The 27715-nt window shown below is 33.0% G+C and overlaps 3 protein-coding genes across 8 annotated transcripts in view; 1 reads left to right on the top strand and 2 right to left on the bottom strand.

The window, feature by feature from the left end:
- Positions 1 to 27715, top strand: part of LOC108003540 (cilia- and flagella-associated protein 298) — an 87431-nt gene that overhangs the window by 7170 nt on the left and 52546 nt on the right. The gene's annotated exons all lie outside the window — the stretch shown is intronic.
- LOC108003538 (uncharacterized) lies at positions 233 to 18976 on the bottom strand. Of its 4 annotated transcripts, XM_062079256.1 has the most exons (8): positions 18653 to 18976; positions 18462 to 18526; positions 16276 to 16569; positions 15136 to 15510; positions 13844 to 14054; positions 10016 to 10470; positions 6803 to 7100; positions 233 to 4048 (listed from the first exon to the last, which is right to left on the bottom strand). In XM_062079256.1, the coding sequence occupies exons 4-8, from the start codon at positions 15276 to 15278 to the stop codon at positions 3770 to 3772; spliced, it is 1386 nt and encodes a 461-aa protein (XP_061935240.1). In that variant the 5' UTR covers positions 15279 to 15510; positions 16276 to 16569; positions 18462 to 18526; positions 18653 to 18976; the 3' UTR covers positions 233 to 3769. The 4 variants fall into 4 exon arrangements, with proteins under 4 accessions (XP_061935240.1, XP_061935202.1, XP_061935143.1 ...); XM_062079218.1 differs by having other exon boundaries at positions 18462 to 18976; XM_062079159.1 differs by lacking the exon at positions 16276 to 16569.
- On the bottom strand, positions 20968 to 27600 carry LOC108003541 (protein tipE). Of its 2 annotated transcripts, none has more exons than XM_017065834.3 (4): positions 27219 to 27600; positions 26888 to 27146; positions 26422 to 26589; positions 20968 to 26037 (listed from the first exon to the last, which is right to left on the bottom strand). In XM_017065834.3, the coding sequence occupies exons 1-4, from the start codon at positions 27502 to 27504 to the stop codon at positions 25992 to 25994; spliced, it is 759 nt and encodes a 252-aa protein (XP_016921323.1). In that variant the 5' UTR covers positions 27505 to 27600; the 3' UTR covers positions 20968 to 25991. The 2 variants fall into 2 exon arrangements, with proteins under 2 accessions (XP_016921323.1, XP_016921324.1); XM_017065835.3 differs by having other exon boundaries at positions 25896 to 26037; positions 26411 to 26589.

Here is a 27715-nt window from a genome sequence, read left to right as displayed (position 1 = left end):
ATTTTTTAATCTTCGATCGCGTGCATATTCACGGCGCACCCTCAATGCAATGCAATAACAAATCATTTCTTTAATAACCATTTCTCGCGCGTAATATAATGAAACTGCTATTTACCTTTTCATACGTTCTTTCCTTATTAAATGTGTTGCGGTATTTTTATACATTCGATTCCTTCTTTATTCGAGGTTAAAAAAAATTAAGTATGAAATAGAAGATGAAATAAGAAGGAAATTTTTAGTAAACAATTATTTTATTATAAACGACACATACAAGTTGTCATTATCTCATACATATATACCATTACAAATATATTCAGACGATAAACGAATAACATAAATATATATATATATATATATTATTTATTTGTATAAGTACAGATTTATTCAAATTGTTGTTGTTTATTATTATTATTATTATTATTTTAAACGCAATTCACTTAACCCTTTCGCTGTTCAATTCAAGAAATTCGTTTGGCTCGTCTTTTCTTCAAGTTTAATTTATATAACAATTGTATAAATTTATAGTTGATTCGAGCTTCTATTTTATTGTTCCCATTTGATATTTTTTGATACTTTTGTACAGAGATTCTTCCCATAAGAATAGTTTTGATTCGTGGTAATTTATAACGAAAGAGTTACGCTATATTCGAAGACACGAGTGATTATAGTTTATCGATTTTAGCATAAACGGAAGAAGGCACGTAGAAATTTATTATGAATCTGAAAATTTGTCACTCTATTGTTTGTCCGTATATTACATTTGTTGAGAATACAATATTCTTCTTTTTTTTTCTTTTTTACATTTAACTTTCATAGCTTATGATCTACAGTATTTCGTAAACACAAGAAAAAGTAAATAAATTACACTTCAAATAAAGATTTTGATTCGAGAAAGAAAGAGATCGTGTTTCAAACAAATTTGTTTAAAATTTTGATACTACTAACGATGATACGATAATTTTATATCAAAGTAAATTTAATGATCTAAATTCGTTTAAATCAATATTGACATATTACAAGTACTAGATATTTCAAATTGTATTACATAACGTGATTAACAATGAACAGCTTGAAGCAACAACTGCTGAATGACACATTTATTCGCGTAACAGCTATCATACTTGTTCCTGATTAATATATACGTTATATTTACATTTGTTTCGTAAATAGAAATTTTTATGCTAGAGATATGGTGTCGTTCATTCAAATAATACTGCTATTATTAAATTGTGAATAAAGCAAAATTTATCACGAATAATTTCTATATAAAATTTATCATAATATTACCGATACCATATCAATTTCAAGGGCTAAATAAAAATATTCAATTTCAATCATCTGAAATGAAGGACACCATTGATTTTCCTATAGAAAATCGTAACGTTCGAAATATTGCTAAAACAATGGTAATAATTATTTAATCCCTATTCGTTTATATTCTATATTTTGTTTTACAACACTATCAAAGTGTGAAATATAATGTGTACGTTCGTTGACAGTCGAAACTCGAGATCAACCGAGGTTAAATCGGTTTCAGTGTACGCTCGAAAACTGGAAACCTAACGAATAACTTCTACAGAATAAATTCTAATCTACCTTACACACCGAAAGCATCATCGTGGCATATTTTCATCGTGTCTTAAATTATCAACAATCACGCAGAAACACGAATTTTTTTTTTTTATTTTTACAATTAACAGATTAATAATACTATTGTTGCGCGAGTTGCGTGTCTCATTTTCATTTGTAAATGTCTCCTCTTTTTTCCCACCACCCTTCCCACTTCTACGAGATTTATTTTGTACATCAAGAAAATACTTATCGCGTGTATTCTTTAATTATTTACCAAATTTACGAAATTTAATGCGAAGCTTCTTTCTTTGATCGTGATATTGAATTTTCAATTGGGTAATTATCTTAGAAGTAAGTCTTATCGTTAATTTTTTAAAAAAAAACTTTCTTCATCGAAGGCGAAGTAAAAGGAGGTACTTTCTTTAATTTAAGATATTTAAGAAAGTTGGCTTTTTAAGAATTATGCGAATTGAATATCGCGGTAGCTCAAATATTTAAAGTAGTTCGCGAATTATTCAAGACATCGGTGATGATATAAATATTCATAAGATGTATACAAATGTTCGATTAAATAATTATTTAATTATTATTTTTTTTCACTGCGTGAAAATCAATTTTCTGTAAAAACATAATTTTCAATAATAATTTTAATTAATCAGAATGATATTTTATTTGTTCATCGAATAAAATTGAGAAATTCGAATATTATAGTTAAAATATTTTTTATTCTTTTAAAAAATATGAAAAATTAAAACATATCCGCAGTGAAAGTGTTCGATTACTTTGGCCCCTAATATGGGTGATTTCTGAAACCTTTTTCTCGCACCTCAATTTCTTTTTTTTTTTTCTTTTCATCGGGAAGACGATCTAAAATCCTTTTAATTCATTCTGAAATTTTGTTTTCGATATACGCTCAACAGAAAAATTTATTTCTCATCGAAAATATTTGTGCTGTACCAAGGATTTTAATTTTCCTCTCTTCTTTGAACGAATGACAAAATTCCTATACAGGAATCGAATAATATCGAAAACAATAAAATATTCACTTCGAACACATATATATTGTGCGCTCGTATGGAAACTGCACGAAGAGAAACACATGTTACAAATTGCAATCGTATTCGCCAATTGATCGATAATATTCCAATCGAACTCAACAACTCGACCGATTTGCTCGATTTGTCTCGACACGTGATAAAATCAGATGGATTAAAAACGATTATGCTCAGCAAAGAAAAAAAAATGAATAAATAAATGAAGATCAGTCTTTCTTTTTTTCTTTTTAAAAAAATTTCATCAATTACAATTAAATCACTTGTTGCACGCCTTTGTTCTTATATAGCCACGTTTCATTTAAAACACCATATCTTTGATCGTCTACTGTACCATTTTACATTTTTATAAAAGTATTGCGATTAATCGAGTCGATGTTCGTTTGCGAAAAGCGTTCAACCGGTTTCGTAAACGTAGTGCGATACAGCTGAAGCGTTTGCACAATCGAAGTGCACGATTTTAGTTCGTTAATCTTCCTTAATATCAGTCGATTTCACACAAAGAAATACACGTATGTCAGTCAATTTCACATAGAAGAATACACTTTTTATTGTTCCACAAACAACAACAACAAAGAATAATCAGTTTTTAACAATATACATTGAACATCAGGGAAAAATTTCGAATCGTAAGATTAACTCGTGTACATTTTGTCAATGAGTTTCAAATTTATTCTACGTATAAAAATAAGTAAAAAATGTAGAATCAAATTTATTCTCTTTGTATATTATATTTTCAAGAATTGTCCCGACAAATAGATTTCAACCAAAAAAAAAAAAAAAAAATTATTCTACTTCTTTTTCATATTATTTTTCCACGTTTTACCATAGTTAACCGTATCTTAATGCCCGCATATTTTTATTACTCACTTTCCATCAATCTCCATCTTGATCTGTAAACGATGTCCATCTTGATCAATTCAACAAAATGAATTCAACAATTGCCACAGTTCCATCAAATTCAAAATCTTATCTCCACGAAGGGAGCTCAATTCGTCATTCATCGTTCGTTTTCGTCGATCATCGGCACTGTAATCATCATCCTGATCAAAGGGCGCTCAAAAGGAATCCTCGGCTTCGTCCGTGTCTATCAATGGCACCCTCTCGTAACGGAGCACGGTGCTCGCCCCAGACGCCTTAAACTGCTAAAGCGCCATGCTTTTGATCTCGTTCTCGTTCATCTGGCCTTGAGACGAGGAGGGTGTAGCCTCGACGAGCCCTTCGTCCTCGCCCTCGACTTCTTGCTTGTCGACGCAGTAGCGGCAACGCATCTTCGCGTCGTCTCCCACCTGTACCGATCGCGTTATCACGACCAGGGTGGTAAGACTGATGACGAACAGGCCGGACGGCACGATGATGGCGATCAGCAATTCCGTCCGCGTTTTGTTCAGGTCGAAACGTGCGACGACTAACAGCGAGTTGTTCTGGAACAAATGGCATCAAGAGATATCGCGCGGGAAATATCGGAAATACCCCGAGGAATTGTCTGAAACGACGCGCATCTGATCTCAATTATGATTTTCTTTTCGAAGATGCGGAAGGATAACGCGTTGTGGGAAAATTGGAAATTTTTTTAATTGTATTTATTCGTTTGTCGGAAATACTTTGAGGAGGAATTATCTCGGAATGACTCGGGTTTTGTTTGATTATGAATTTTTTTTTTCGAGTTATTAATAATCTGTACGTGTGATGAAAAGTCTTGATGATGCTTTTCTTTTTTGAATTTTTTGAAAATGAGTACACGACAAAGTAAGAAAAATCTTTTATATTTGTTTAATTATTTTGGAACTTTTGGAATTATGGAAGGTAATGATACATAATATATATGATTTAAGATAATATGAGTTAACGTGGAAGTTGTATAATTGCAATTTCTTCAATGATTATAAATAAATAGAAAACATGGGATCTATTACGATTTTACTTCAAATTTTTGAAAAGGTGGAGGGTGAAAATTGGAATTATGGATAATTTCAGTCGAAAATTCTTATTTTGTTCATAACTTATAAACTTTCATTGGACAGAAATATACATTAAATTGCATTTTCTATGAAATGTCGTAATTATACTATTGATTTTATAATTTCTATTCTTTTTATCATATGCTATTTTTTTTTATCATTCTTGTCAATTATATATAATGATAAATAAACTGTATCTGATAATAGTATCAATGGTAAATTAGATTCAAATGATATTTCCTCTGTAATTACACTTATTGGTTATATATATATATATATGTATAATAGTATATAATGATATAATAATTTATGATTTCTTATGCATTTTCTCTTTATTGGAAAGAATATCAAAAACATTGCAATGACGTTTTAAGAATGGGAAGGCATAGATACCGAGAGAAAAGCTTCTTAAGAAATTCAAGATCTAGGTTAGTAATGGAACGAATACTTAATGAAAAATGAAATAGCTTCCTCATAGAATTTTTTCTCTGTCAGTCACTTTGGTTTCTTTATATTCGCCCTATCTTTTTTCAAAGGAATTCCAAATGTGAAATATAGTTTAATTTCAACGGACAATCTTTTTCATTAGATTTGTGGAATTTTTAAGATGTTTGAATAAATAATAAAAATTGATCCAATTTTTTTTTCATTCCATTAGTTTCGTAGAAAGAAAGGATTGAAAAATCTGAAGAAAGAAATATTATTTTTTGAAATATAATAATTAATATGAACTTCGAATTTATATTTCATACATCAATCTTCGATTGCTAATTAATTATTATATATGTTACATGCAATATTCGCGTATAAATATTTCAAATATTATCTTCTATAACTCATTGCACGTTATATATTCACCGAAATATATCGAGGAATAGTTTAACAGCAACGATCACGTTTGAAATATTTCACTTGAAACATTTTCAATGATGCAATCGCACACGAGACGATACGAAAATATATATACTGGTAGGTCCGATATTCACGAATCTTCATTAATATTCGAGGCTTTCTGAACCACGAATCACGGGAAAATTTAGTGCAAAAATAATAATAATAATAATTAAATGCAGTTCGTTAGATTCTATAATTTAATTCGCGAAAAAAAAACAAAAGAGACGATCGTTAAGAGTTGCCGTGACATTTTAGAGAATAATTTCAAGATTCAATTAAGGAAAAATTGAACGAGGAATACGGCAAACGAATGTATTTTTCATTGAAAAAAATAAAAATGAAAGATACAAAAGTGATGGGCAAGACAGAATTCCACTCGAATCGCTCATTAAATCTCCTGCTGCTTTGCTTCGAATAATATAATCATTGCATAACCATTTTTATATATATGTATCTATATATATATTCGTAGAAAAATTAGAAGACGTTTTCATTGTGATAATTTTAGTTTTGTTGCATGCTAAAGTGGTAATTTAATTACGAGAAAATTTATTGCAATTCTAGTTGCATAATTTTTCCCTCGGCTAAAAGTTTCATTTCGTTCTATGCCCATCCTAAGAAAGTTATATAACGACTTGAAACAGCGAATGGTATTATCAAGTTCGAAATTTGATTAGACTGAAATGAAAGCATCGAGTTGTTTTTCTAATGGGATTAATCTATTGTAACGCCACGAGCCTGGATACATTTTGTTTCGAGCTTTAAAGCTTCTTAAAAGCCGAATAATATTTACTTTTGGAATTAAAGTAATGGCAAGAAATAATAATTTTCTTGCCTTTTTTTGTTTTAATAAACAGATATCAAAAATATTATAAAAAATCTCTTTGTGAAATTGTTCCTTTAGTAGTTTTCTCATAAATCAGAACGTGCATAAATTATTATGAAACACGCTCTTTAAATTGAAACTCGTGCAAAAATAGTAGGTCGAAGCAACAGGTTCTTAATTTAACATTGCAGAATTATTCATGGAATAATTAAGTTACTGATAAAAATTAAACGAGAAACTTATCGAAACTTTTGCGAATTTCTTTATTTATCTCCTGATACGAATAGATTAAAATAATAGCCCATATATATCGATAAACAACATGATTATTTTGAAATATATTTGTATTAATAATAATTGAAAACTGATGAAAGATAAAAAGAAATTTGCGAGCCATCACCATTTGTTTCATAACTTTTGTAAGTGAATATATTTAAATAATATTTTTTAACTCTTAGAAGAAGAAAAACGTGAAATTCAAACAAAAATTGGGATACCTTGTTGTAGTAACAGGGATATCTACTCTGCGCCGTCTGATTGTCGCCATCTCGGCCGTGAGTGACGAGGAAATCTTTACATTCCCCTTTTAGGGTATTGACGCAACCCTCGAAATTGATGTAGAGGCGAGAACTGTTGTAGATCGTGAGGGATCGTTGCGCAGGTACATAGATATTCGTAGGATCCACTGGATATTGCAAGCTCTTCTCGTATATGTTCAGAAAACTCGTGAAGTTGATGGTTGGTTGAGGTAATGGGATCTCCTTTAACAAGGTGCCGTTCACGCAGTCCTGTGTCCTGCGAAAGAGAGAGACAGAGAGAGAGAAAAATACGATTTGCGAAACGAGATTTAAGAGCATATCGAGAACGGGATACATATTCTTTCGAGAATGTTTCTTGTGATAAATTTTTGAATACTTTCGAAACGAAAGATCCGATCTTAAAAGCAACGCGAGTATACGCGAGAAATAACATTGTAGTGTAATGTTTTGTATAGAAATAAAAAAGTTCTCGTAAACTTGCTTTACATATATTTTATATAAGAAGCTTTTTAGTTTTTTCGATAGAGAGAATTTTTTGAAAATTAGAATGTAAATAAGAATATAAAAAAACGTTATTATCTTTGAATACTTATTTCTTGAAGGATTTTATTATTTTTTTTTATCGTTTATGTAACAAAGGACGAATCCAAATAGCATATTTTTATTATATTAGATATTTATATATTAGATACGTAAGCTCGATTGATACATCGTAAACGTGGATATAAATGCTTGTAACATAGAATATAATACATTCTTCGTATCAGAAAACAATGTTACCTATGTTTTCGATTTAAAAACGTTATTTTATTTAATCTGAGAGAAAAGAAACATCTTATATTTTTCAATTTTTTGAATTTTTCCCCTCGTGCCGCATTTCGTTTTAAAAACAAGTTGTTGACAAAGAGAAGTCTCTCCCTATCTTTTTCGATAAAACATTACTTTCGTGAATACGTTTCGATAAAAGTGTCGCGTTTCTGCGATCGCGAGCACACATTTCACCATTTTTTATAGGATGTTTGTAAAATTTTTCCCTGCTTGTCGATCGTTTCGTCCTCCCGCGTGGGCGTTCATCGGTGTAAAAAAGAGAGGAAATATCGAAATAAAAGAAACGCGAAGGAAAACGTGAAGATAGAAGTGAATCAGGGTATAGAGCCGCAGGATCAATGGTTGCCATGGAAATACCCTCGTTGGCGTCTTTCTAAACCCTATGAAGGAAAATGCATGTCCACGTGTCCGTGAGAAGTAAAATAAAATGTAGGAATACAATTGTACAGTACAATTAAAGAAGAATTGCATAGGCGTTTCTGTTCGAATAAATTAACCTTTAATCTTACAGTTCATAAAGTTCGATAACGTTGAAGGACAAAGCTCGAGAAAAAATAGTATTCTACCAATCAAAATTTTTTATCTTAATTTTCCATTTCGATTAAATTCTATTCAAGATCGAATGATGTAATCGGATTTGGACATTTTTTAAAAAATCTCTAATTTTATGTTAAGTAAAAAGAAATCGGATATTGGCATAAATTAAACATGAAGTTGAATTTCGATTTATTAATTTGCATAGAATCGCGTATGAAAGTGAATGCGAACCGATTCAAACTCGAAGGAATATGAATTGTAGAATAATTCTCTTTTTTTTTTTTTGCACATGCGTTATTTCACGCTCAAATAATTTTCAACTGGAGATCGTTCTAAGAATGTTGAAATCCAATATTGGTTTCGTAAAGGGTAGCAGGTATTCATTGGAGCATTATCGTACAGGTTTATACGATTAAACGTGGAATTTTGTGATATCCAGCCTCTCATTTATCCATTGTAAAGTTTCTTCTTTTATCTCGTCGTTCATTTTTTTTTTAAACTTGGAAATCATATGAAAAAAAAAAAAAAAATGAAAGGAATGTGCAAAATACACGAGAAGAATTTTAAGTCGTTATCAGATTCATTCAGATGGATGAAATATTAGAAATAGACATTAATTCGATGTTTTTTTAAACAGAAAAGTTTATTTAAAATTATCTTCATTATTTTTTTTCTTCTTATACTTTTAATTTTTTACTCTAATTCTTTCTTTTTCTGACTAAAAATATCAGGTTTATATTTGATTTTTGCTCGATAATGATCGCCATTCGATATTTACTTAAACGTTTTTAATTTGAAAGCTGACGTCATTTCTCATTATATTTTGTGAGTTGTACAACTTTTTCCAAAAGTATATCATTTTAACACTTGGATTTAAAATATTTTAAATGGACGGATATTGAATTAAATCTATTACATTTAATACACGCGACTATTTGCAGTCTCACGTCTTAATTACGTCGCCAGACAGCTCTCAAGCTTGCTTGAAAGCGCTATATACAATCCTTTTGCCGGATTTGCATTCGAAATCTCGATTGTCGCGATAAAATGAAGTCATTAAGTAGTATCGACTCAACGACAGCATGCAACAGTTTAATTCCTTGTTATTAGAATTCGAAGTTATATCATCGTGCTCATTTTGACTATTTGCTATTTGCTTTTATATAAAATAAGAATTAGTTAAGAGTTAAATTTTTAATTATGAATTTTAATAGGTTGGGATTTAATTAAATTAAAACGTTTTTTCGTAAGATATACCGAAGGAAATGCAAAGAAAAAGAGAGAAAGAGAGAGAAAATGAAAACATGTAAATGAAAGGAGAGATTCATAAAATATTAATATTCAACAAGAGATGCTTCCCAGAATTAACTTTATCATATTTTAAATTTTATTCACGAACAACTATCTATTTATATTTACTTTCTACATCAGATGTAATAAGATTACATCGAAGATCAATTAAAATTTATTTTGCAATAACAATTTAGTTTACTGTTATTTTTATAATAATTACACTTCAATTTCTCGAATAATTTAATTTAAAGAATATTAATCCTTTTCACTTATTATTATTATTATTAAAATTCCAAATTTGTTTTTTTAAAACACATGTTCAAATTTGATTTACATTGCAAGAGTGTGAGTATTTTATTATCAAAAAATTATCGAAACCGGAATTTAAATAAAACTTTGATTATTAACAAGAATCAATAGTCATCGCAAGTTTAATATTTTATCAAATTCAATTTTATATCGAATAAAATTTTAAAACTATATCCGCATAATTATTAATAATCTGACACTCACCTTACGTCGTTCATCTTTATGTCCACCGCCAAACAGCTAACAATAATGCTCCCGTTTCGATCCTCCCAAAATTGGTCAGGCGTGGTTAGCCTGACGCCAGGCAGATTTCCATTCGCTTTGTTCAATGCCAGGCCACGTTCGCATTTCGCTGTGACGATGTTGTCATCTTGCATAAGGAACACGTTCACGTCCGACGTGACGATATCAGGACAATAACGATCGCAGCTGAACGGACTCTTGATTTTCGTGCATCTCGAGTTGTGACAGCTGAAGAAGCCGTTCAGTTTCATGTTGTCCTTCTCGCTGTCCACGACAATGCCATCTGCCTTATAATGGCACAACATCAGCTCGCTTATATTCACGCAGTGGCCAAGGCTGCAGTTAAATACGCCGGAAAGCACACTGCACTCGCTGCCGTTGTTGCAATTGTATTTTTTAAGAGAATCCAAGTTCACCTGGACGAGATGAAAAAAAGAAAGAGGTTCCCCGCTTTTAATTCGATTCGAATTGTATTAAAAATTTCTTTTCAGTTTAAAAAAGTCCATTTCTCTTCATTCTCACGCAGAAACTCATTTGGGAATCATTTATATTCCTCCATTTTGACGCGTGTTTCTCCTGGATAGAAATTTTATGATTGATGTATATATATAATTTTATACTAGCTTCATCGTCATTGTCACGTTTTATATAAGCTGTTGGATAAATGGAAGAAAAAAAAAAAAGACGAAGCTTGTAACACGTACAAGTCAAATTTCTGCTCTCTTTTAACTTCATAATTCTTAATTCTTATTTTTCATTGATTAGTATGATAAAAAATTCAATTTCTTTTTTTTTTCCTCTTTTGTTCGTACTTATTTTACAAAAATTCATAGAAATTCATGAAAAAATGCTCGATCTTCGGATCACGATGAAAAAGAAAAAAGAATTCAAACAAATCCGCGAAAAAAAGTTTTATTTTGAATCATGATGCGTGAGAGATGATCGATAAAAGGTGTGGCAGGCGAGTAGGATACGCCATTAGAAAGTAATTCAAGATGAACCCGATCGTGAAAGCGTTACGTATTGGATAACGAAGTTAGCGCATCGAAGCAATTGGTTCATTAAATTAGTATTTCATTATATTAATTTATCACGTTGGATCAGCGTCGATATATTTACAGCTTTATCATCCGTTTAACAGCATAACAACACGTTTGCAACAAACGAGATCATATTTCTAAACCATTTTACAAACGAAATTTTAAAATTTCAATCGAAATTCTTTCTTCCATTTTCTCATCGCTGTATAGATTCATACACAATGCAAAAGTGGATATTCCTGAATTCTATTAATTTTTCAATGATCCTTCGTCAATTTCTAATTATCAAGCAATATGTAAACAGCATGCAAGCGTTGCATAATTAATGCAAAACATTCAGATTATTATCAGAGATGATAATGAGATGCACTGTTGTTATAGATGTTTCTCCGATTTGTAATAATTCTGGAATTCGCAAAATATAGTTTTGATAATATGAATAAATCGATACTTTTGTCTGTTGATGCCCAGCTATTTAATGGGCAATGATTTTAATTTTTGGAAATATATTGTTCGCGTTTGTTGTATTTGTGTTTAGTTTCGTCAAAAAATTCCAAACAATGAACATTTTGATCAAGTACAATCAGTCATCTGTACCACTCGATACCATTCTCTCTTTTTTGCACTTTTTTTTACACTGCGAATAATCTTTTTAGAACGCGCCTCTATCCGCGCTTGATACTCTTTTTACCTATTTTTTTTTTAACTATACAAAATATTTCAGAAGAGAATTATATTACGTGCAATCGGAAAAAGAAGAACAAAATTTCGGTAAAAATCTTTCTTTCTTGAGAAGATCAAGATTCAAAAAAAAAAAGCAATATCAAAAAACAGTGTTAAAAATATTGAATTACTTTGTGAATATTAAAATTCAATTTTCTCGAAATTTTTATTTTTTAAACGAATCAATGGAATTAATCTCTTATTTCGATTCACTTTTGCATACAAAATCACTCTTTGATACCATCCACCGTGCGTTAACGGAAATTCCGACCGTAAAATGGCACGAGAGTTGCGTTAAAACGTCCCCCATCTCCGTTCTCATCCTCTCGCTGGTGTAATCAGATTTTTTCCCCCCGTTAATTCCATTAGAGCAACGTTCATCGAACTACTTGTACTCGGATTAATTAAAGACGTGGCTGCCCTTTGTGCGAGCTGTTCCATCGATTTTCTCGATGAGAGAAACGCGCGAAAGATCCGAGAAATTTTCACGGTGATCAACGATCGTCGAAACGCCTATACACCGATTCGAACGATAAAAAAAAAGAAAAAAAAAAAAAGACAAGTGGGCGAGAGAAATCGACTTTTTGAAGTTGACAACGATGGGAATAAAATTCTGAAAAAATCGAGTCGATAATAATGATCTTGGTTATCGCGAATGGAGTTCGTTCAAAGCTCTTTTGTCGCGTGCAATTTGATCACTTCCGGTGTATTGTTGGCCGCGGAACAAACGGAGAAAATGGAGGTTTAAATCAACGCGTTCGACGCGGGAAATAACGAGATTGCAATTTCTCTAATTACTTCGCGAGCAGAGCTAATACTGAAAGAGGGGAAAGAGCGCGTTGAGAGTAAAGTCTCGCGGCCTTATTTGTTCGGGGAATAATATTTTTAGAACGAAAAAAAAAAAAAAAAAAAAGACGTCCAGACACATAGATTCCAGCTGACAGGAATAATGGAAAGTTGTTGGTTCGCGAATCATTGTTGAGATCTTATCGCTTAACAATTTTCTGCCGATAAAATTTATCTCCCGCATGATGCTGCGGGAAGCACAGTTCTAGGAAGTTAATTCAGATCGATTTATTCCGCGCCGCGTCTTTTCAGAGGATGGAAACTATTTGTTCGAGGTGTTGCACTCGTAGTGAGAGGAATTCGGAAAATTATTATGCGAAGAGATGCTCGGACGAAACGGGAAGATCGATATCGAATGTTGAAAAATTCAGAGAACGTTTAACGATATTTGCGCGAAAATATTCACGTTATCCGCGTCTCGAAGAATACAGAAACGTGTACAAGCAATTCAATTGTTTTGTTTCAATTTTAATTACAAAAAAATGTTGGAATAATTAAAAATCATTTATCAAAAATTTGTAGTAATTTACGAATACAGATGTAATTATTAATATAGTATAGAAAGGATGAAGTAATTTCTATCATTAAAGTATTAAAAATTTATACTTTGTATAATAAATGTTAAAACCAGTTTCTTACGATTCCTTACAAGAGTTTCTTACTCTTTGGCTCGTCCTATTCCATTATAATAAGAAAATTAAACTTATAAATATGTATAACATTTTTATACAGAGAACCTTTTCTACATTATGTAATTAAATTACATTAATATAAGATTATCGTGGATGTAGCAAGATATTGGCCATTTGTACCTCTATTTAATAGCATAAATGTAAAGTTTGATATGCGTTTTATCTGAATAACATTTTTATCGAAGCAGTTTATAACGTGGAGCGCATGTGAATTAAAGGAGCATGTGAACTGGTCGTAAAACGTGTCTGACCATATACGCTCTTATTCCCCTTACATGCTACTCCATCCTATTAGTTTAAATCTATCATCGGTTTCTCGTTGAAATCGATCATAAATTTTCCCTTTTTCCGGCTAATATAAAAAAATATTCCGATAAAATTGTATATTAAAATTTTATACATATATATATAAAATAATTCATCAATGAAAACATTTAAAAATTTAAAATTATCAATGGAATGAAAAATCGAAAATCTGATAAACTGACCTGCGGGCAAGATATGCTGCTGAATTTCGTGCAATTTTCGAAAACGATGTCCGTTCCATTCCTTCTTACGGTCGCGTGAATCTGAGGGCAGAATCCTGTGGTTCTTGTCAAGCACCACTCCCCGCAACTCGCCCAACCGCAATTATTAGTTAAGGTGGTGTTAACGGTTTGGCACATGACTGGATCGGGATCGATCCCCGCGTGAAAAGCTCTGGAAATTAATTGCGCCGCCGTCGTTAATATTTCGCCTGGGAGTGGTTTTGAATTTTGCATGACGGGGCGCGATACTCCCCCGTATAAACGCCGATGAATTTGTTGATATCGCGTTAATATCGGGCGTACAGTTTCGAAGGATGTATATTTTCTTTCTTTTTCTTTTTTTTTTTTCTTTTTGCGATCGAACATCGAAAATAGATATAGGGAAATAGTGGATCGATCACGTAATTTATGATTCATAACAGAGGTGGAGAGGATTAAGAGAAGGCATTTTGCAATGTAAAACCTCAACTTTGACCTATGCGTTTGAAATCTCGAGGATGTTATACGAATGATCGAGCGTTCCTCGAATTAGATCTATCGTTAGATTATCGCGTTATCAGTTGTAACGAATCGCTCTGATAAATTACATCGACCATGGTGTGTCCATCACCGGTATAGAATAAGCAAATTATCATGATTACTTTTAAATTATTAACATTATCCTTTGATGGATTTCGAGGAAAATAATGGAAAAAAGAAGAATTGCAACACGGTATGGATTTGTTCAATTATAAATACGTGTGAATATTTCTTTTGTCATTGGGATATCTATAATTCGTATCACTTTTATCTTCGTTTTTATTTCAACGATTCTCATTGATCAAGCAATAACAGAAAAATAATAAACTCAAATTATCAATTAAATAGTATAAATGGTGTCGTAATTGAACAATTAGAATAAGGATTGCAAACCCGTGACGCAACACCGTGGTTAAATTGGATAGATATTGCGCGACAATGGATACAGATTATGTCACTGAAAAACGGAAATAAAAAAAAAAAAGGAAAAATCAAAGAATCGAATTTTTTTTCATTCGCGCGAGCAACACGAATAAATTCGAAATTCAACATTTTCTAAAATCATAATAATTTCGATACAAGAATCTTCACAGTTCAAATCGAAATCTTAAAGGGTTAAAGCTCGAGATCACAGCGCGAGATATAGATTTCCCGTGGAAATTGAGGCCGGACAAGTCGTAACTTAATTACTATCGGCCTTGGCCAATTAATCGATGCAAAGCCTTGTCGTTTACCTGTGGGACGGCATATAGATCGCCACGCTTAGATAAACCAACGCGACACAACTGATCACAATAGTGAACTGACAGAAGCAGATACTCCCGCATATCCTGCGATCCTGTTCCGGTATCAGGCGGCGTTTATGCTTTCGACCCATCGCGAGCCAACCACCCTCTTTCCAACGGATAATTTCTGAAACGGATTAACCTAAGTCTCCTTTCTCATCAAGTTTGGATCCGCTTCCAAGCACGACGATTTCTCGGCTCGCTCGTCACGAATCGTTCTCCCGACAGAGGGGCACTCTTTGTTTGTCATCGACCCGTCCACAGTTCATACAGATTCGTTCGTGGAACTTTGAGGAAGCGACGATGGTTGTTTATATTCGCTTTCTGGAAAGAAAACGCAATCTATATTAGCCGTGACGTCGATCGATACGGATTGTTGGGTGAAGAGTAAATCGTTTAAGGGAATAATTGAAAAATAGGAATTCTTCTATTTTATACTTTAACGAGAATATTTTTTCCCTCGAGAATATGAATTATTAATATTGCGATTTAGTTGCAATTATTTATATTAATAAAATAGATATTTACATTAGGTTATTCTAGCGTTAATTGAAAATATTTGGATGAACGTTTCTTGTACAAGTGTAATGAAGAGCTTAATATGATAAATAATAATATAACGTTTCGTTTCAATTTTTATTTCTTTTATTCCTCTCTGAAATATAAACGCTTGACGACTTTTGAGCACATTTCCTAATGAAGTTGTACCAGTTCTCTTTTTGATCAATATTTTTTTTTTCGAATTTGAAGAAAGCAATTTATTAAAATTCTAAAGCTTTATTTTACATTATATTTTTTTAAGAAATATAATATTTCGCTTTTAACAACGTACACGTTATACATTTAATTATAACGAAACAAATCTACATATATTTTCACAGATATTAAAACGCACGGATCTTACTCCCCAAATTTAATCATCTCATCTTCTAAAACAAATATTCGCAAATTCACTTAATCCATCAATTACGACATTGAGGAGAGATTTATTATAATTAAACCATTGAAAATTGACCTATTATCCCCAGTTTTCTCGTTTTAAATCGCAAAAGGGCGGGTGGTGATTATTTCCATCTATCGGTTAATTACTTTCGCGTGAAAGGATGGAGAAACAAGCCATGGAGATCCCTTTAAGAGCGTAATTTAATTTACGATTCCGGATATTCCATGAATTATTCTCGAGCTAAAGTTTTCCTCGGTTCTTGAATTTTCCAAGCTTTCGATTCCGTTCCCACAACAGGTGTCTCGACGCTCGAGCGGGAATATTCTTCTCGGAAACACGTTTCATCGATTCGTACAAAAATTCTAACTATAATCCACCCGACTCGAATCCTTCTCTCTTCTTCACGTATCCCCCTTGAATAAACCGATCGAAGCGCGCTCCTATAAAATAAAAAAAGAAGTTCGTCCTCGATTTAAGTGATATCACTCCAAGTATGAAAGGTCGCGTGGAACATTGATTTTCCGGTTATGTAAGGTGGTTGATTTTACATAAAGTCCGGCATGCGATCGAACAACCGAACTCGTATTCGAAAATTCTTTTTTCGACCAGTTGTGCTCTCCCGAATAATCCCGAAAGGAAAAGTTTCGAGGAGTGGAACAACGCACGAGCGAAATTATCTATCGATTCGGTTTGGCTCTCGTTTTACACGCGGTGATCCCCTCGTTAAGGAATCGTATCGCGATGGTCTCGTTAGCCTTTCGCCGGGAATCGATTTTCGACTCATCGTTCCTACGAATCCTCGTGATATTAAAGAATATCTCGGAAATTTTCGATTCGAAATAACGACTCTGTGAATACAACGAGGGATACCCTCGTTTTTTACACAGATACTCGTATTTTTTCGTGGAATGAGAGGAGGGAGGGAAATATTGTGTTGATAAAAAGAAATGGATCTTGGAGGGAAGTTGCAGAAATTTTCCTTCTTTGCGAATAGAAGAAAAAGATAGGAAGTTTTACTTTTTCGAAAAAAGATATTCTATTTCGTGATTTCAAAATTACAAAAATTTTTCCATAGACGCACGAATTAGAGAATTTTTTAAATATATCGAGATCTTTTTTTTTCTACTGGCGTATCAAATTTAACGCTGTTAAGACAATTACCGGATTTTAACTTCATTAAGGTGCAGCGTTAGTGTAAACAGATGCACTCCATCGGATGACGCGCAATTAGATACTCGTAATCCTATTACAGCGTAAGGGACGATCGCTTAACGGCCATTCGAAAATAATACATATCGATTCGTGGAAACTTTCAAACTCTGATAAATTACCTAAGGTTTCTGGCGATGCTTAAGGTTGATTTCAAAGGGAATTCGAAAAGGCCAATCGTTGTCAGTGTACGTGAATATTACGATTCATCTGCTGCGACGAGTATATCGGTGATCTGTCTCGATGGTAATATTTTTTTAAATATTCTTTGGCCAGAGTATAATAGTTTGATCTTTGAGATTTTCATTTTATAAGCGATATAGACGCAAAAATCTAATGATAGCACGACAGAGCTAATTTTGCGGTATATTTTCTAAAATAGATAAGTATAAAAAAAGATCGATGTAAGGTTGTAATAGCTAATAATCTATTCTTACGCGTTTGAAAGTTGAACTTTTCTTTTTTTTATCGAAGGCATTCGCTCGGGTGAGAATTATCGGTATGAACTTTGATTATAATTAGCAATAAAATTTTAATCCAATACAGATAAGAAAAAAAATAAATATCATCGCGCGTCGATCCGGGAGAAAACATTTACAAATGAAATTAAGTTAATTTAGCAACTAAATTATTTTACATATCTTATTGTATTTTATACTTTGTCTATTATATTGATATGAGATACATGAAATTTCAAGATAATGTAAACTTTGAATCCTACAAACTATTATGCACAATAGCACGTTCTCTAAACAGTGTTATAACAACATTTACTATCAAAACGTATCCACGATATATATATATATATATGTTTCATTTATCTTTAAGTCGAGACTTTTGAGACTTAAATGTCACGTACACATATCCAGTCGAGGACGTTCTAGTGAACATCACTTCTTTTTTTTATTTTTAGAAATCGACTTCTCCTCTATATAGATCCAAACTACATAATAATAATAACATTAAACGAAAAGTCAACGACAGTTCCAATTATAATTTCCTTCGAGCACGGTCAAACATAGCGATAAAATTAAGTAACGAATAATTCCAATTTTCACTTATTATATCCATATTAAAAAATAAAATAAAATAAAATCGGCATAAATGCGTACATATACTTTACCTTGGCAAGTAGCAGCGAATCACCGATAGAAATTTTCAATCAGCTTTCCAACCTTTCCTGATACACTGAAATCCATCGAAATTCACTCTATTGTTCCCTCGCACGGCAATATCGCGCGATCCCTCGATATCTATCTATCTGTCTATCTATCGATACGATAGCCGCGGGCAAAAATCTAACTCTTTGCTCACTTTCGAATGCACCAGATCCGGCGAGATATCGGTCAATAACGATATGAACCGTCCGAATTCTCATTTCCATCCATCTTCCTCGATGTCATTGCTTCCCCGTGGTCCGTTGACACAAAACGGTTCTCCTGCGGTTCCGTGCAGTCGTCGAACGACCACGAGGCACCCACGCAATCCGGATGACTGTTTGAAAACAAGTCTGTCCGTCGAGTGTATGGCTGGCGAGCTATCCCATACCGAGTTTGCGCACCTCATCGCGTTTATGGTGGCTCTCAGATGTGGAGGAACGATACGCAGAAGAGCCACCCTCGCTCACGACTGTTTCTCCTTCTAAAAGTAAGACTTCGTGTGTGTGGATAAGCTGATTAATTAAAAGTGGATTATATATATGTCGACGCTGACATATTCTGAGTTTTTAAGTATTTGAGAATGTTGAGGATGATTTTCGAATCTCTTTGTAGGCAGGAAGTTAATTTTCAATGTTAATTAATTTTGATGATGGCGTTTAATAGTAAAAGTTTTGTTCTGTTTGTTTGATATTATTCTGTTTTTGTAGGAGGGAAGGCGAATTTTTTTATTTTGAATTATTTCTCCTCTTTGAATATACGATTGAATATACGATGTTAATAAACCGTGTGGATAAACTTAATTAGGAATGGATCAGATCGATGCTGACCTCTTTTGAGTATATTTGAGATATTTTTCTAAGGTAATTTTGTTCAGTGACGTTTGTTAAATAATTTGTTAGATAACAGTAGATAACAGTAATAAAGTTTCTATGCTGAGAGATAATAGCTTTAATGATACTTTATTTATTAAATTATCTATAACTGTTTTTCCCTTTTCAAATAATATTATTTAGATAAGTAAATTAATTAGAGATTATATTGATGCTTTGTGTTTAAAAATTGTATTGGAGATAATTAGGTAAATTTCGAATGTTTTAAGGGAGATAATTGTTAAGCAATTTTAGTAAATTTCTTAGATCGAGCATAGATAATAATAAATTGAATTTTTTGTTTATTTATATATTACTTTGTTCGATAAACTAAACATGATATTTGTAAACTTAATCTTTTTGTACTTTATAATCTTTTGTGTATTAACCTGTTGTTGTAAATTGTTGTTTAATTAACTAGAAATTAATGAATCATATTACAAGATTTATTACTGAATATTACCGATATATATTTAGAAATGTTACGCAAATGAATATTTTCTAGTGTTTCTTTAAGTATAGGAATCAATTTACGAAGGTGAGAAGTAAATCTTGTAAAGTTATATATAACTTAATAACCAATTATATAATTATACCTATAAATAATTATTTATATAAACATATATATATATATATATTATCATTTTAATTCCAGTTAAAATAAATTCTGATATATCTTATCGATAAATTTTAATAATAAAAAAAATTATGCAAATTATAATTTTATTATTTTACGTCCAATTGTATTACATTCTCATTATTCATAACAATTTCGCAGTATTCATAACAAAACGTAACAATTTGAATATTTACACATTGCGTCTCGCAATTGTAATTGTAATTTAATTATTGCACGTAACTTGTACAGTAATTTCCATCTAGTTAGCAAGTTTCTCGGTCTCTGGTGTAATTGCATAATGCACTAAACAATTCGAAAATTCGGTAATCAGCGAGAGTTATAATTTCACCACAGTTTGAATAGTTTAATACAGCAATAAAGTTTGTCGAAGTTTCGAGGAGTTGCAAGAGGCATCGTATTAATGTAAATTTTCCAAGCAATCGTTGTCTTAACAGATTTGCAAACTTTACTCGTGTAAAGCTTGATTATATCGGTAACGTTAAATTATCGAATCAAATATTCGCCTGGCGAATCACATAGAAAACATATATTTATATTATAAATTTTTCTTTCAATAACGCATTTTCTATTTAATGATTCACCCACGAAAGATGAACTCTTCGTTTATTGGACATTTCGTCGTTCTCGACACAATATTTTCGAAGGCCTAGGAAGGATTGAGCACGTATGTATGTATATTAAAGCTTAAAAGCTTTTTCAAAGTGATTGCCACCGTTACATGGCCTATGTACATTCGCGAAATAAATACACGACGCTCGAATATAAAATGCACTGTTTCATATAGATACATACAAAAATTCATCGAATTACTTCGCGAAGTAAAAAATTTTTAGCAATTCCATGATTCGCTTCGCTCGAATAACGCGATCGATGATGGAAATTTGTTATAACCGATCGATGCAATTCTGAAAAGAAGAGGAAACGAAGAAAAAAAAAGGGTAGTAAAAAGAGAAAAGTGACTTAATGTTCCAAAGAGAAAAATCGATTGTATTTAACAGAAAACAATGTTTCTGTATATTTCAAACGAAATATCGTACAATCTTTTATTTACAATAGTCCGTTAGTATCGCAGAACGAGTACGTTTTATATAATATATTATATACAATGTGTATATATATAAATATATATATATATACATACTCAAGACTTACAATGGTACGCACGAAGCTGTGAACAATTTTTTCCTTTTTTTAGATGAGATCTAATATTCTCGAGTAAAGAACCGGGAAGCTTTTCTCGAAGAGCGTTCTTCATTTTTTATTTTTTTTATTTATTTATTTTTTATTTTTCGTACCGTATAGATCGTCAATTGAGAAAGATATTAAGGATAGGTAAGATAGAAAGAGAGAGGAAAGAGAGGAGAAGTAGAAAATGATGGAGGAATCGCTATCACCTAAAATGTCGAAGTTTAAAGTTTAAAGTGAAAGGAGGAGGAAAGGAAAACAGTTGTTGAAAAATAGAAAGGGAAAATGGCTTAACTATAATGTGTGTGCAGGTACATTAGAATTAATTAAATAACATGCGATAGAGCATATCGTACATAAGTAGATCGATAGAAATAGAGATTTTACAATTAATCGCCGCTTTCTAATCTGTAACCGTCTATGCAATTTCCTTTTATCTTCCACATGGTTTCGCTATTGCTCGCAGATTATTCTTGATTATTAATTTAAATTACGAGTGGTCGATATTATTATTTTACTTTTTTATTATATATGTATATAACTTTTAACCACGAATCAACTCGTTCTCTCAATTTTATATCACTTTTAATGCAATATATTTCTCATTTTTCCTAGAATTTCGTATTTAATCTATCTAATTTTATCGACGTCTTCTCCCGCGACCGATGATTTCTAATTACGATTTCCTTTTCAACTCGATGATCATTCGCGAGGTTCCTCTAATCGACTAATTGGCACTAAACCGATTTGATATGAAAGATATGGAAACGCTTGAAATTTGAACAAGCTCTTCTTACTTGGATGGACTTTCCAATCGAAACAGCTCTACGAATTTGTGCTTGAATTTCCGAAACGATTGATCGAAGCACGATGAACTGTTTAATCGTATATAATCGAAATAGTTAATGAACGATCGAGCTTCGACGATTTTATCGATTGAAGAGAAGATGATAAATATAGAAGATGATGCCACTTAAAATTTTTCGAAATTATCGATCGTTGATAAACATGAATCACATTGAAAATCGAAGGGCTCAAAGGAAAATTGGCACGAGTGACAAAATTTGTATATTGAGATGAATTATTGGATTATTGTTTTTCGCGACTTGAAGCTTTTACATTATTGTAGAATTATATAAATCAAGGGATTCTAAGCGTGAACCATGTTCTAAAGAAAGATATATATATATATATATATATATATATATATATATATATATATATATATATATCAGAATCGGTGTATTCAATTTCCATTGAAACTAATTTCAATCCTGATAAAATTCTCTTTAAAAATTTTATAATTTTACCAGGAAATGTTTAAATTTTTATTCAAACTTTTACCCTGACATTGGAAAAAATACGCTCGAATCATTTTTCCATTGAGCAGCTCGATTAATATCATTGTTTCTAATCTCGTTCGAAAAGACTTCTTTTTTTCCAATTTCTTTCTCTTCGCTTCGCCTTTTGTCAATCTTTTTTATCATCATTTCGTAAATCGAGCGCCTTTGAGCAAAAATTTCACGCGACGCGGATAAAGGACGCAAGAGAGAAGATCTCATAAATATAGAACGGTGGAACGACGTTGAAATTTGAAAAGCGCGCCAACGATCCGCCGATCGATCGCCGGCCACGCGCAAAACGGAAATCGATTAGCAAGCTTCGAGTGGGGAATGAGTGCCGAAACGCAGGCTCCCGTTGGGATTCGCCTCTTCGAGACGAATCGCTCCAACACGTTGCCTAGAGTAAGGCCGAGTAAAGGATTCACAACCATTCTAGATGTACAGGCTCGCGATTTAGATTCCATACGCTTCGAAACAACGTTTCTCCTGCCGCCATTCCAATTTCGATTCGAGTACTCGATTCGAGACCTCGCAATTTAATTATTCGTAAGTTATTGTTATAAATTCTATTCATAATATTTATATACATCGTTAATAAGTAAATCTGACACAGTGGATCCTCGGAATTCGAACAAGAATATCAAACTTCGAATTTACGTTAAATTTGTAATAATGTAATTGTGTAATAATAATAGATAAATAATTTCTTCAAAGAAACAAAGGATGATATGAATGATAATGAATGATAACTCTCGACTATCATGTTGCAAGAAAATTATTAATTGATTTTTTTTTTATTTATTTTGAACGTGTGGATTCGAGGATCTACTGTAATATCAATAATTCTAAATACATCAATTGTTGATCTTTAAATCTAATAATACCAAATTTCGATGAATCATTCGCTCGCACAGAATATGGACATTACCTTAGAAATATTGAAAATTATAAAATTATGGTATAGATATCGTGAAATTATTGCGTTTATCTTTTTTATTTCTTATTAAAATTAACGATGTGCGTTAGAGATATTCGATTTCTAAGGTTACGTTCATGTTTCGAAACGAAACGATTAATTTAAGGATTTCTACGAATCGAAATGGGAGGAATTATTGCTAAATCAATTCTCTGATAATTTGACACGAACGCTAATTTGTCACACGTTGTTTCGCAGCTTGTGGAAACGCAGATCGCTCGTCCCTTTCGAAAAACCGAAACTGAAAAAACCGATATCTACAGCTATAAACTACGTATACGCATGTGCATGCGTGCATTTATTATGCAAATATCCTTCGTTCGTTCCTAACTAGAACCACGACGCGACTTGCGACGTCCGCGTAAAAAATTTGTAACAATCGTAATCGTATCGATCATTAATATTCACAGACTTAACACCTTACGGGCTAAACTTAAATCTACGAGTTTTATTTCATTTTTTTATTTCTTTGGTGCGAAGACATATCCTGGAGGCCATCGCGTCATCGCCTTCATCATTCCTTGCGTTTCGTTACCAATCACTTCGAAATTATTAATTTAACTACGATTCCCCTCCCCTCCTGTTGCAAAAATAGCAATGATCTAAACAATAATCTTCGCCTTTATCGCGAAAAATAGCAGTATATTCTCCTCTTAACCTTAAATAATTTTGCAACATGTGAAAGCACTATGATCCACGATTTTTTTTATTTTATTTTTTTATCTTTTATTTATTTTTTTTTTTTTATTTCGATATATTTTCACCGTCGAAAAAATATCCTCTCTCCTTCTCCTTATCTTCAATCTCTGACACGAATGTTACATCATCGATTTCCGAACATTCGAAGTAGAAATAGAAACGCTGAAATGGTATGTACCGGCACGTACATTCGCGTGACACGAGCCTGCACAGGATTTTGATTTCTTTTCTTACTTTCGTTCGAAACGCTCGACGAATCGATTGTTCTTCTCCAACAAACGTTAACAAAACGGAACGTTTCTCGATCACTTCATCGGATACGCGCAGATCTGGGTAAAATGATATTTTATGTAATTTAATTAACACTTTCAAACGATGCAATTTCATCGAATTATCGTAAAGCAACATTGTATCGCGGGATACAAATTAATCCGGACAACGTGCTGCTTTTTAAAGACATTTCGTTTCCAATGTTCTTCTTCATTTTTCGCTTTTTTCGTTTTATTTTATTCTATTTTTCTTTTTTTTTTTTCTTTTTTTTTTTTCTTTTTGCATAGTTTCAAACGTCATCTTACCCGAGTCTGGATAAACATGACTTAAAAATACATCATTTATCCTATTACGAACGAATGCTGCTTTTTTTCTTTTTCTCAAACGTGCCACGTGGATATTTGTTCCTTACGTTTAAAGTTATCACGTTGTAGGAAGGCGCACCTTGTTACAATTTCTCGTTCGGAATACTGGTAGATGATCGAGACTGAGCTTTGTTCTCACCGTGTCGATGTCGAACAAACCTACCTTGCCTTGTAAATTCACGAGAGCCCGTTTATTATTGCGTTTCGCGGTATAAAAATTTCGTAAAGCGATAATTACGCGTCTCGACATCGAAAAAAAAAGAACATCACATTTTTCTATACAATTGTAGTGATTAATCATTTTTTTTCTTGGAATAACTCGGTGTAAAAATATCGCAGACATTCTCGGTTTAATTCGATCGCTTTGGAAAATATTTTCGATGTACGATCCCGCGATTGAAATTTGAAAATTCGTATTGCGATTTATCGCGGGACAAGTCTTTAGAAAAAGGAATTTTTTTTATATAATATCTCGTAATAAACGTATAATATTATGTATAATATTAATTTTGATTTATTGCAAAATTGTGATAGGGATATCGTTACAGATGAAATAGCCGAAGAAAAAAATTTTTAACGATATTAATATCAATTAAAATTCAATTCTTTGCTTGGTGAAAGATCAAGTTTCTTTAGATGCTTATCAAAATTTAAATTGAACTCAATATTGATTTACACTTGTTTCTTTAATAATTCATATCGTATTCTGCATTAGCATTAAATCTCGCGTAAATATGTATAATTCGTTAAAAATATTTAGTTGGAATTTTTAAACGATCTTTTTCTTCCTCTTTTTTAAATCGGCCATATCATATGCAGCAACTTAATAATTCATTTATTAATACGGACCAGTATAATAGTCAAAAAATGGTCCATATCCAAATGGGCGATATCCAAAGGAGCAAAATTATTTACCAATTCTCCTTTAACGAATGCAATTAAGCTCAAAGTGCAGTGTATCGCAGTGGATTAAGATCAATCAATAAATAGTAGAAATCGGAAACGTAAATGCATTTATCTTCGTTGCTGGAAGTTTCCCTAACGCTGCTATTGCTTTTGAACGATTAGAACGTAAATAACGGGGATTATCTTTCAGTAATTCCTTCGGCGTCACTCCCTCGCTGGGGGGTGAGCCCTTGGCAGCAGTCAGTATTCCTCCTCATCCTCCTCGAACTCGTCCTCTCCCAGAATACTGTACGAGTGTAACAGAAAACTTGTAATAGAAAATACAGCAGGGTCTCTTTGTCGAATTGTGGTTGCTGGAACATTGCTTCGAGGGGAATTAAAATCTTTCGTTATTAACAAATTTTTTCACGATATTATTCTTAATCTTTTCTGGAATTTTAATTTGAATCATATTTGAATGATATTTTTATTTTCACAAAATAATATTGCACGTTTTATATTTACATTGGATGTTACAAACGTTGTGATTCAGTTGCTTGGCAACAATGGAAGTCAGAGACATTTTAAATTCGACGAATTTTGAACAAATTCCTCGAAGCAATTCTAAAACGTAGATGAGGTATAGGTTCTTCTAGCCACACTGGGCACTGCATACATACACGTTACTTACTCTTCCTTCCTTGCGTACTTGTCAATCAAGTTGCGACCTGGTCCTCCGCAAGTCTTGCCCATCGGTGGACAATACCAGTAGCATAATACACCGAGAGACACTCCGAAAAGAACTGTAGGCACCACCAAGGCTAGCACTAGATGCCTCAGATTTTCATCCCAAGAGTATCTAAGAATTAAAAAAAGAAACGGATCAATAAAAATATATATACACAAAGCAAATTCTGAGCGACATTTTTCAACCGTAGTACAAGTTATAATTTTATATAGTCGAACAGATAAAAAAATTTCCAGCAAACAGAATCGTTATTGACGATTAAAATACGTGTACTTTCCTACACGAGAAGATACGAATCTATTGAAAAATTACTATACTGCATTAACCTCGATCTAATCGCGGAAATGGCACGCGTTCGTGTTTCCGCTTGCTAAGTTGGTCACGAATGGAACAGCCTTAATAACTATACCTTGCAACGACAGTCTCCGGATGCGTTCTGCTGTAATAACAAGGGAATATTTTCCCCATATTCGAGTATCCATACTTCTTGGCGAAGTCGGAACAGTTCACCCTGGGCGGGTAACCGCAGCCCTCCGTGTTCACGAAAAATTTCGTGTCTGAAACGTCCCACTGTACGGAGCCCAACGGTTTCGCTATGAATTCCTCGAACGACAGCCTCGTGTAGTTCACCCTGATCTGATGGCAACGAAGCGCGGCGCTCGTGCAACCTGTAATTATTACAAAACGATCTCATCCCGCTCGTCCAGGTTCAAACCACGTGTACATGGCTTAACCAGTACCTTCTCTGCAGCTTGCCCAGGAGCAATTCTTCAATCCCTCGGCGTAAACGTGGTCGGTGACGACGCAGGCAACAGCGTGTGGAGAAAAGTCGGCCAGGATCGTGGTCACTGCCGGTTCCACGACGAACGGGATCAGAAAAAGGAAGGCGAAGACGGCGAGTATGGCCGTGGTACCCAGGCAGAGGGAGGTGTAGAATTTAGCTTTCTCCACCAAAGTCACCACCTCCACCACAGGCAGCATCCCGCCTATGGTGCTTGACTTGGTGTCCTCTTCCTGGGCGCCCATGATCACCGTCGACTCGTCGGAATCAATGATTGCTCTATTGTGCGGGGCCGCTTGGACCCCTTTCCCTTCAAACTTGTGAAAACTTTCTCCTCCTTTCGCCTCTGGAGACGATGATTATTATGGATCGTTAATCGATCGTTGCTTCCGCGGAAATTTTGTCTTTTCCACGGATCGCTTCTCTCTTTTTTTTTGTTTGGTAGCTTGGAATTCG

Source organism: Apis cerana, linkage group LG1, assembly GCF_029169275.1.
Source record: "Apis cerana isolate GH-2021 linkage group LG1, AcerK_1.0, whole genome shotgun sequence".
Taxonomy (NCBI): Eukaryota; Metazoa; Arthropoda; class Insecta; order Hymenoptera; family Apidae; genus Apis; species Apis cerana.
The sequence above is the reverse complement of the archived record's forward strand: the minus strand, read 5'-3'. Positions and strand labels throughout refer to the sequence as shown.